Here is a 12,074-nt window from a genome sequence, read left to right as displayed (position 1 = left end):
CACCTCAGGAGTAAATGTCAGTTGGCTTTTCATAGCCGAGCATTCAGAATTCGAGAGAGTAGGTGAAGTAGAGATAGAGAGAGAGAGAGAATCAAAAACAGCAGGTCTGGGACAAGGTAACACGTCCGGTGAACAGGTCAGGGTTTTATAGCCGCAGGCAGAACTGTTTAAACTGGAGCAGCAGCACGACCAGGTGGACTGGGTCCCAGGGCTCAGTTCCTCCGGGAGGGAGAGGGAGAGAGAGAATTAGAGGGAGCATACTTAAATTCACACAGGACACCGGATAAGACAGGAGAAATACTCCAGACATAACAGACTGACCCTAGCCCCCCGACACATAAACTATTGCAGCATAAATACTGGAGGCTGAGACAGGAGGGGTTGTGAGACACTGTTCCCTCTACTGTGTATCTTTCCTCCAGAGCATCCACCTGTCTTTCTTGCGTACCGTGCCCCCCTACTCCCACCAAGCCCAGGTGTGGTTCGACATGATGAGAGAGTTCCGCTGGAACCACATCATTCTGATAGTGAGCGACGACCATGAGGGCCGCGCTGCCCAGAAGAGGCTGGAGACCCTGTTGGAGGAGAGGGAGACCAAGGTGAGACTGCCGGGCCCAGAAGCCATGTTTAACAACACTGTCTGTCTATCTGTCTGTCTGTCCGTCCGTCTGTCTGTGCGTCTGTACTCTTGTGTGTCGAACTTGCATTCAGTATCACAAAGGTCCTCTATGTACTGTTTGTAATTATTTTTATTTTCTGTTACGTGAGCACATTTTTTTTCCATTTGTAACATTGGCTAACATTTTTTTAATGCTAGAGGCACCAACAGAGTCCTAAGTGGCTATCTGGCAAAACTATCTGGTATTTTCCACTCATTTCACATTACTTTTACCATAGTCAAAATGTGTCCATCCACAACAGGTGCGCAATGAGGGACCGAACCTGGGGCTACGCAAAAAATCGAGGATTTTCACATAGTCCAATTAGCTACTAGATCTTCTTCCAACAGTTTCTTGGTTTCCGTTAAATTGTGCCCAAGTCTTGGAATAAATGTGGACAATTTTTTGCTGAGGTAGGATAACTATGGTTTTCATCCATAATTCAGAATTTTTCGAGGTATACATTTTTTATGCAAGAATGGCGTTTGTGTTCGCATTTAGTGCTATAGAAGCTGAAAAGCTCTACTTCTTGTATGTTATTTAACGGTATCTGAATTTCCAGTCTTTGTTGTGTAGCATTGTGTGCAGTCTGCATTTGAAAGAATGGAACTTTTCCTGTTTGTTAGTTAAAATTGGGTTGCTTGTCTATCTGCCCACAACAAAATGGAAATAGACCTGATGGGGGAAACATTTATAGTAGCTCCTCACCTCACAGTGAGGTGTAGTTACCCTAAAAAAAATGCCCAGAGAAGCGTCAAAACTATGTAGCATTATAGCAGGTATGACTTTGCTGTTTTTGTTTAAGAGTATTTTTGCGTTTCTTTGTGTTTGGAATCCCGTCATTGGAATTTGCATTGATTGCTTAAGGAATGTGATTGTTTGAGGGATGTACATTTTTACTTTTGTTAGGCCTTGGTTGCTCTTTTTGTGTCGAATGATTGTGGGTTATTTACTGTATATTTGGAGAGAAATCTTATGTTGAAAATTATTTTACCAGGTATGCTGACTGAGAACACATTCTACTTTACAGCAACGATCTGGGGAATAGTGGTGGAGTGGTGGGGGGATGAATGAGCCAATTGGAAACTGGGGATGAATAGGTGGCCATGATGGTATGAGGGCTAGATTGGGAATTTAGAATTGCTGATTTTGTTTCCTTTGGTATAAAAAAACCTGTATATTTAATCCCGATATCAATCTATATTAACTATCTAATCTTATCTAATCAACTATCTTATCCAGTTATAGTTACATAACATAGCATTATGAAACTTGCACTTTTAGGATCTCCTGGTAAATGAGACTTTGGTTGTGGCCACTGTACAGTTTTATATTTGCCTATTTTTAAGCCAACATTATTTCTTAATAATACCTTAATAATTTTTTATGTCATTAGTCTCGGCGCGAACCAGGAAGTTCCGTGGCAGAAATAAGCTAAAGAGTGTTCGGAAACCCGGTGTAAACCAGTGACGCCTCACAAGACGTCAAACCAATCAAATGCCTTGCTTTGGCACAGCTCCAAATATGCTTGCCTGATTAGTGCCGTAAGAGCAACAGTGAGGAGAAAAAACATCACCAAAACAAGGACTGTTATAGCAGCAAAGGGTGGACCAACTCCATATTAATGCCCACGACGAGCAGATGTCCACATACTTTTGGCAATGTAGAGTACCTTAATAAAAAATCACTCAAGTAAAAGTAAAAGTCACCTGGTAAAGTACTACTAAAAGTCTAAAAGTATTTGATTTTAAACATACTTAAGTATCAAAAGTGAAATGTAATTGTTAAAATATACTTAAGTATCAAAAGTAAAAGTACTGTATAAATAATTTCAAATTACTTATATTAAGCAAACCAGGTGGCACAATTTTCTATTTTTTATTTATTTATCGATAGCCAGGAGGACACTCCAACACTCAGACATAATTTACAAATGAAGCATTTGTGTTTAGTGAGTCCACCAGATCAGAGGCAGTAGGGATGACCAGAGTTGTTCTCTTGATAAGTGTGTGAATTTGACCATTTTCATGTCCTGTTAAGCATTCAAAATGTAACAAATACCTTTGGGTGTCAGGGAAAATGTATGTAAAAAGTAAAAAAAAATCTTTAGTGAAGTAAAAGTTGTAAACAATATAAATAGTAAAGTAAAGTACAGATACCACAAAAAAACGACGTAAGTAGTTTTAAGTATTTTTACTTAAGTACTTTAAACCACTGCATAGGTAGGCCTACACATATAACCCATGGCATATAGGATATACCCTTTGTCTCTTGGGACATTGATTGGGACATTTCTCTTCATCTGCAAAGAGGCTTTCACAGCTTTCCATATCTGAGGACAGAAAATATCACAAAGAATCATGCTTCATTATACTCAAATTTGACAGCACTAAATATTATTTTGCTATTATCTCTCTGTCCTCAGAGTTTTCCCCTCTAGGGACTAGAAATAGAGAATATTTTCATAATGTCCTACAACAAAATGACCTGGCCTATCCACTAGCATGCACTCTTATTTGTGTGACGGGGGTGGCTTCTATCACTGTAATTGTCTACATAATTTCCAATCCCCCATATATATATTTTGTAAATATAGATTATTTTAAATATATATATACAGTTGAAGTTGGAAGTTTACATACACCTTAGCCAAATACATTTAAACTCAGTTTTTCACAATTCTGGTTTGTAGGCCTCCTTGCTCGCACGCGCATTTTCAGTTCTGCCCACAAATTTTCTATAGAATTGAGGTCAGGGCTTTGTGATGGCCACTCCAATACCTTGACTTTGTTGTTCTTAAGCCATTTTGCCACAACTTTAGAAGTATGCTTGGGGTCATTGTCCATTTGGAAGACCCATTTGCGACCAAGCTTGAACTTCCTGACTGATGTTGCTTCAATATATCCACATAATTTCGTTCTTCATGATGCCATCTATTTTGTGAAGTGCACCAGTCCCTCCTGCCTCAAAGCCCCCCCACAACATGATGCTGCCACCCCCGTGCTTCACGGTTGGGATGGTGTTCTTTGGCTTGCAAGCCAACCCCCTTTTTCCTCCAAACATAACGATGTCCATTATGGCCGTTCTATTTGTGTTTCATCAGACCAGAGGACATTTCTCCAAAAAGTATGTTCTTTGTCCCCATGTGCAGTTGCAAACCGTAGTCTGGCTTTATTATGGCGGTTTTGGAGCAGTGGCTTCTTCCTTGCTGAGCGGCCTTTCAGGTTATATCGATATAGGACTTGTTTTACTGTGGATATAGACACTTATGTACCTGTTTCCTCCAGCATCTTCACAAGGTCCTTTGCTGTTGTTCTGGGATTGATTTGCACTGATTTGCTCCAAAGTACGTACGGCTGTGTGGTCCCATGCTGTTTATACTTGCGTACTATTGTTAGTACAGATGAACGTGGTACCTTCAGGCATTTGGAAATTGCTCCCAAGGATGAACCAGACTTGTGGAGGTCTACAATTTTTTTCTGTGGTCTTGGCTGATTTCTTTTGATTTTCCCATGATGTCAAGCAAAGAGGCACTGAGTTTAAAGGTAGGCCTTGAAATACATCCACAGGTACACCTCCAATTGCCTCAAATGATGTCAATTAGCCTAACAGAAGCTTCTAAAGCCATGACATAATTTTCTGGAATTTTCCAAGCTGTTTAAAGGCACAGTCAACTTAGTGTATGTAAATTTATGACCCACTGGAATTGTGATACAGTGAATTATAAGTGAAATAATCTGTCTGTAAACAATTGTTGGAAGAATTACTTGTGTCATGCACAAAGTAGATGTCCTAACTGACTTGCCAAAACTATAGTTTGTTAACAAGAAATGTGTGGAGTGGTTGAAAAATCAATCAATCAATCAATTTTATTTTATATAGCCCTTCGTACATCAGATAATATCTCGAAGTGCTGTACAGAAACCCAGCCTAAAACCCCAAACAGCTAGAATGCAGGTGTAGAAGCACGGTGGCTAGGAAAAACTCCCTAGAAAGGCCAAAACCTAGGAAGAAACCTAGAGAGGAACCAGGCTATGAGGGGTGGCCAGTCCTCTTCTGGCTGTGCCGGGTGGAGATTATAACAGAACTATGCCAAGATGTTCAAAAATGTTCATAAGTGACAAGCATGGTCAAATAATAATCATGAATAATTTTCAGTTGGCTTTTCATAGCTGATCATTAAGAGTTGAAAAACAACAGGTCTGGGACAGGTGGCGGTTCCATACCGGTTCCAATGAGTTTTATTGACTCCAACCTAAGTGTATGTAAACTTCCGACTTCAACTACATACAGTATCAGTCAATAGTTTGGACATACCTACTCATTCAAGGGGTTTTCTTTATTTTCTACATTATAGAATAATAGTGATGACATTAAAACTATGTAATAACACATATGGAATCATTTAGTAACCCAAAAAGTGTTAAACCAATCAAAATTTATTTTATTTTTGAGATTCTTCAAAGCAGCAACCCTTTGCCTTGATGACAGCTTTGCACACTCTTGGCATTCTCTCAACCTGGAATGCTTTTCCAACAGTTTTGAAGAAGTTCCCACATATGCTGAGCACTTGTTGGCTGCTTTTGCTTCCCTCTGCAGTCCAACTCATCCCAAACCATCTCAATTGGTCGGGTGATTGTGGTCGGGTGATTGTGGCCAGGTCATCTGATGCAGCACTCCATCACTCTCCTTCCTTTTCAAATTGCCCTTACACAGCCTGGAGGTGTGTTGGGTCATTGTCCTGTTGAAAAACAAATGATAGTCCCACTAAACGCAAACCAGATGGGATGGTGTATCACTGCAGAATGCTGTGGTAGCCATGCTGGTTAAGTGTGCCTTGAATTCTAAATAAATCACAGACAGTGTCACCAGCGAAGCACCCCCACACCATCACACCTCCTCCTCCATGCTTCTTGGTGGGAACCACACATGTGGAGATCATCCGTTTACCTACTCTGCATCTCACAAAGACACGGCGGTTGGAACCAAAAATCTCAAATGTGCTCATCAGACCAAAGGACAGATTTCCACCGGTCTAATGTCAATTGCTCGTGTTTCCTTGTCCAAGCAAGTCTCTTCTTATTATTGGTTTCCTTTAGTAGTGGTTTCTTTGCAGCAATTTCACCATGAAAGCCTGATTCATGCAGTCTCCTCTGAACAGTTGATGTTGAGATATGTCTGTTAGAGTTAACTCTGGGTCTTCCATTCCTGTGGCGGTCCTCATGAGAGGCAGTTTCATCATAGCGCTTGATGTTTTTTGCGACTGCACTTAAAATACGTTCAAAGTTCTTGACATTTTACACATTAACTGACCATCATGTCTTAAAGTATTGATGGACTGTCCTTTCTCTTTGCTCATTTGAGCTGTTCTTGCCATAATATGGACTTGGTCTTTTACCAAATAAGGCTATCTTCTGTATACCACCCCTACCTTGTCACAACACAAATGATTGGCTCAAACGCATCAAGAAGGAAAGAAATTCCACAAATACATTTTTAACAAGGCACACCTGTTAATTGAAATGCATTCCAGGTGACTACCTCGTGAAGCTGGTTGAGAGAAATCCAAGAGTGTGCAAAGCTGTCATCAAGGCAAATGGTGGCTACTTTAAGAATCTCAAATATAAAATATATTTTGATTTGTTCAACACTTTTTTGGTTACTACATGATTCCATATGTGTTATTTCATAGTTTTGATGTCTTCACTATTATTGTACAATGTAGAAAATAGTATAAATGAAGAAAACCCCTTGAATGAGTAGGACAAAGAAAAACCCTTGAATGAGTAGGTGTGTCCAAACTTTTGACTGGTACTGTATGTTTTTATTTTTATTTTCCTTCTATATTATTTTCCCCTAACCCTACCACCCCTCCTCTAATTGGAGTGAACTAGAGCACAACAATACTTAGGCTTCCACTTCCAGCTTATACACACTACATACATTTCACAGACAGTATATTTTACGTTAGTTATCTTTTGTTTGTTTTTATTTCCAGCTACCCTCAACACCTTCAATCTATCTCTAAAGACCATCCCGTTTTTATTTCTAACTGCCATACATTTTTCCACTGTGCTGTAATGTTTCTGAACCTTTCTATTGTCATAGTTTCTACAGATTGTAAATTAAAGATACACACCTTTGCTAAGATTATTATTATATCATTGATCGATTGAAAATGACAATATATCAAATCACAGAGCAGTGCTATTTCCAGAGTTAGCTCCAAGTAAATGTTGCATTTTTTTCAGTCATTCCTGAACCTGCTAACAAAAACAAGCTACATTTGGGCAGTAACAAAACAAGTAATCTGTCTCTTCGCAGCAAAATCTGCAGAGCTGGGATGGTTGTATTTCCCATAATGTATACATAACATTATATTGGTTGCAAAAACTTTGTATAATAATTTAAATTGAAAAATTAAAAGTTTTGAGTCCAGCGTCATTTTGTGTCTCAGTTCATAAACCATTTGCTATGGAATTGGTACATTGAAAATCTCCTTCCAACTATTTTGCAACCTGTATAGTGCAGCTGTCAATTCTTTGGTCCTTAAATTAAACTGTCATACTTTTTGATTCATTACAGTTTTCTTTGGCCAATTTTTGGTATTTAATGCAGGGCTGATAGACAGGTTCCTTACCTTCTCCCTTTTCAACTTGCCTCCTCCATTTTTGCGGTAATTCTTCAATCAGTTGGTTGTGATTTTGGATAGAGCAGACATTTCCATATATTGTTGTTAACTGCATGTGTGACATAACTCCACCAGTCCTATTTATGATATAATTCCCAAAGATTATACCGTTTTTAACATTGTTTTCAAAAATAATTTATTTTTAAAAATAAATTATTGTATTTGAGTTTAACCATAATATTTGTTATAATATTTGTTCTGTCTTTTCTGGTGGACTAAACTGAAATTGCAACCAACCTTCTATTGGTTGTTTTAAAAATAGTAATATTTTGTAGATAATACAATTTGGAAACATTCTTACTAATCTGCTGGAGAACCAGTTCGGATTTAAGCATAGTTTGTGTATGACTGAAGCATTTAGTGAGAGGTCAAATGCTTTAATATTTGATCATTTCTGCCCTCCAAATTCATATTCATTATATAAATAGGCCTGTTTAATTTTGTCTGGCTTGCCATTCCAAATAAAGTGGAATATCTTTTGCTTATATTATTTCAAAAACAAATTCTTAGGTGTAGGCAGGGCCATAAGTAAATAGATAAACTGGGATGTGACTAAAGAATTAATCAGGGTGATTATTTCACAAGTAGACAGTCCTTTCCATGGTAGCAAGATCTTATCTAACTTTCTATTAAAATGTAATGTGGTAAGATCCTTTATATCTTTTGGGATATGAATACCGAGTATGTCCACTTCACTGTCGGACCATTTTATTGGTAAACTACACGATAATGTAAAAGTTGTATTTTTTAGAGAACCAATACGTAATATGGTGCACTTATCATAATTTGGTTTTATTTCAGATTATCTACATCCTCTATGAGGCTGTGCAAGGATCCAAATTGCGGATTTAAAAGAAAACATGAATCTTCGGTGTACAATGACACCTTTGTTTTTAAGCCCTGAATTTTATCCCGTTGATATTATTGTTGGATCTGATTTTAACAGCTAACATTTCGATGGCCATAATAAATAGATATGACAATAATGGACAGCCTTGTTTTACTCCTCTTGACAATTTTATACTTTCTGAGAAGTAGTCATTATTTCCTACTTTACACCTGGGGTTACTATATATAACTTTAACCCATTGTATAAGAGATTCTCCAAAATTAAAACAGTCCAGGCATTTATATTTATATTCCAGTCGTACTTTATCAAATGCCTTTTCAAAGTCAATTATGAATACCAGGCTTGGTTTCCCAGATTTTTCATAATGTTTTATTGTTTCCAGTACTTATCTTATATTATCTCCAATGTATCATCCATGTAAATAACCTGTTTGATTAGGATGAATAATATCCAATAATACTCTTTGCATTTTGCTAGAATTTTGGCATCACAACACTGAAGTGTATGAGGTCCATTTTTTATTTAGGTGGACTGGATCTTTATATTTACCATCTGGGTCCTGTTTCAGTAATAGTGAAATCAGACCTTATGGCTGAGTATCTGATATTCTACCATTTTTATAGGAGTGGTTAAAACATGTTAATAACGGACCTTTGAGTTCATCGAAAAATACTGGATATACCTCAACTGGTATGCCATCCAGCCCTGGAGTTTTCCCAGACTTGAAGGCTTTAATTGCATCTAGAAGTTCCTCTGTAATTAGGCCTTCACATGAGTCTTTCTGTATAGCTGTTAATTTTACACTATTAATAGAAAAAAATCCTTACAATTAACTTCAGTTAGTGGAAATGGAGGAGACTGAAATGAAAACATATGCTGAAAGTACTTTGCTTCCTCTTTCAAAATATAGTTGGTGAATCATGGATGACTCTGTCATTTGTAACAAGTTTCTGTAAATTATTTTTGGTAGCATTTATATGTTGAAGACTAAACAATTATTTGGTGCATTTTTTCCCATATTCCATCCAGTTCGCTTTATTTTTATATTATGAACTGGGTGATTCGAGTGTCACGCCCTGACCATAGAGAGCCCTCGGGGTTCTCTATGGTGTAATAGGTCAGGGCGTGACTAGGGGGGTTTCTAGGTATTATATTTCTATGTTGGTGTGTGTGTATGTTTCCCAATTGGAGGCAGCTGATAATCGTTACCTCTAATTGGGGATCATACTTAGTGTGTCCTTTTTCCCACCTGCTATGGGGGATATTGTTTTGTATGAGTGCCTATGTGCGCGGTGTATTTCACGATTGTTATATCTTTGTTGTTTTGGAAGTTTCACTATCATTAAAATGTGGAACTCTACTCACGCTGCTCCTTGGTCCAATTATTCATACGACGGTCGTGACATCGAGCCCTAAATGTTGATTGGCTGACAGCCGTGGTATATCACACTGTATACCACGGGTATGACAAAACGTTTATTTTTACTGCTCTAATTATGTTGGTAACCAGTTTATAATAGCAATAAGGCACCTTAGGGGTTTGTGATATATGGCCAATATACAGTGGCTAAGGACTGTGTCCAGGCACTCCGCCTCGTGCATAAGAACAGCCCTTAGCCGTGGTACATTGGCCATATACCACACCCCCTCGGGCCTTATTGCTTAATTATATTACGCTTGATTTTTCTTGAATAAGTTCCTCCATTTCTTTTTTCCCCCCTATATTCTATATTCTTTGCCTCTCTGTTACAGCTTTTATTGCTATTTATCTGTACTGTTAGTTCCTCTATTTCCTTTTTTAAGATGATCTCTTTTGACATATTCTGTTCTTACTTTAAATATGAGTATTGAATTGCATGGCCTCTAAAGGCACCTTTAAAAGTGTCACATACAAAAAGGGGATCTGCTGTACCTATGTTATGTAGGACAAAGTCAGTTATAAATTATTCTGTCTTGGTTAAAAACAATTTGTCATCCATTAGGCTTTAATTACATTTCCAATATCCGCACACTCGTGGAAATTCTGTAAGAGTAATGTGTATACCAATTATTTGATGGTCTGACTGCATTCTGTCCCATATCAACATTCCTTTAACTTTCGGTGCCAGCAAAAATGACATAAGAAAGTATTCAAGATGACTAGCGTGATTGAACCTCTGCCATGTACAGTACCAGTCAAAAGTTTGGACACACCTACTCATTCAAAGGTTTTTCTTTATTTTACTATTTTCTACATTGCAGAATAATAGTGAAGACATCAAAACTATGAAATAACACATACGGAATCATGTAATAACCAGAAAAGTGTTAAACAAATCTAAATATATTTTATATTTGAGATTCTTCAAAGTAGCCACCCTTTGCCTTGATGACAGCTTTGCATACTCTTGGCATTGTCTTAACCAGCTTCATGAGGAAGTCACCTGGCATGCATTTCAATTAACAAGTGTGCCTTGTTTAAAGTTAATTTGTCAAATTTATTTCCTTCTTAATGCATTTGAGCCAATCCGTTGTGTTGTGACAAGATAGGGGTGGTATACAGAAGATAGCCGTGTTTGGTAAAAGACTAAGTCCATATTATGGCAAGAACAGCTCAAATAAGCAAAGAGAAACAACAGTCCATCATTACTTTAAGACATGAAGGTCAGTCAATGCGGAACATTTCAAGAACTTTGAAAGTTTCTTCAAGTGTGTCACGCCCTGGCCTTAGTATTCTTTGTTTTCTTTATGTTTTTTAGTTAGGTCAGGGTGTGACATGGGGAATGTATGTGTTTTGTAGTGTCTAGGGGTGTTGTATGTGTATGGGGTAGAGTAAGGTTGTCTAGTTATGTCTATGGCTGCCTAGATTGGTTCTCAATCAGAGACAGCTGTCATTCATTGTCTCTGATTGGGAGCCATATTTAAGGCAGCCATAGGCAGTAGGCTTTTGTGGGGTGTTGTCTATGTCTATGTTCTATGTTGCATGTGTGCACTTAGTTCTGTTTAGCTTCACGTTCGTTTGTTTTGTTCATTTTTTAAGTGTTTGTTTTTTCCTTCATTAAAGAAGATATTTTTTTCACGCGCTGCGCCTTGGTCCTCTCTTTCTCAAGAAGACGATCGTGACATAGTGCAGTCGCAAACACCAGTTAGGCACCAGTTAGTTGGGGTAATTGAGGTACTATGTACAGTTATTAAAGTGACTGTGCATAGATATTAACAGAGAGTAGGAGCAGCGTAGAAGAGTGTGGGGGGGGGGGGGCAATGCAAATAGTCTGGGTAGCCATTTGATTAGAGGTTCAAGAGTCTTATGGTTTGGGGGTAGAAGCTGTTTAGAAGCCTCTTGGACCTAGACTTGGCGCTTCAATACCGTTTGGCGTGACGTAGCAGAGAGAACAGTCTATGACTAGGGTGGCTGGAGTCTTTGAAAATTTTTAGGGCCTTCCTCTGACACCGCCTGGTATAGAGGTCCTGGATGGCAGGAAGCTTGGCCCCAGTGATGTTCTGGGCCGTACGCACAACCCTCTGTCGTGCCTTGCGGTCGGAAGCCGAGCAGTTGCCACACCAGGCAGTGATGTAACCAGTCAGGATGCTCTCGATGGTGCAGCTGTAGACCCTTTGAGGATCGGAGGACCCATGCCAAATCTTTTTAGTTTCCTGAGGGGGAATAGGTTTTGTTGTTCCCTCTTCATGGCTGTCTTGATGTGCTTGGACCATGTTAGTTTGTTGGTGATGTGGACACCAAGGAACTTGAAGCTCTCAACCTGCTCCACTGCATCCCCGTCGGTGAGAATGGGGGCGTGTTCGGTCCTCCTTTTCCTGTATTCCACAATCATCTCATTTGTTCTGGTCACGTTGAGGGAGAGGTTGTTGTCCTTGCACCACACGGCCAGGTCTC

At 38.7% G+C, this 12,074-nt stretch overlaps 1 protein-coding gene across 4 annotated transcripts in view; it reads left to right on the top strand.

Annotated features, from left to right (window-relative positions):
* grin1b (glutamate receptor, ionotropic, N-methyl D-aspartate 1b) overlaps window positions 1–12,074 on the top strand; it is a 59,779-nt gene that overhangs the window by 6,262 nt on the left and 41,443 nt on the right. For all 4 annotated transcript variants that reach the window (XM_055920519.1, XM_055920517.1, XM_055920521.1 and 1 more), the window contains exon 3: window positions 423–599. In XM_055920519.1, the coding sequence (XP_055776494.1) occupies window positions 423–599 (177 nt within the window). The remainder of the gene's footprint in view (window positions 1–422; window positions 600–12,074) is intronic.

The sequence above is a fragment of the Salvelinus fontinalis genome, chromosome 4 (genome assembly GCF_029448725.1).
Source record: "Salvelinus fontinalis isolate EN_2023a chromosome 4, ASM2944872v1, whole genome shotgun sequence".
Lineage (NCBI taxonomy): Eukaryota > Metazoa > Chordata > Actinopteri > Salmoniformes > Salmonidae > Salvelinus > Salvelinus fontinalis.
Note: the sequence above shows the minus strand (reverse complement) of the source record. Positions and strands in the feature narration are given on the sequence as shown.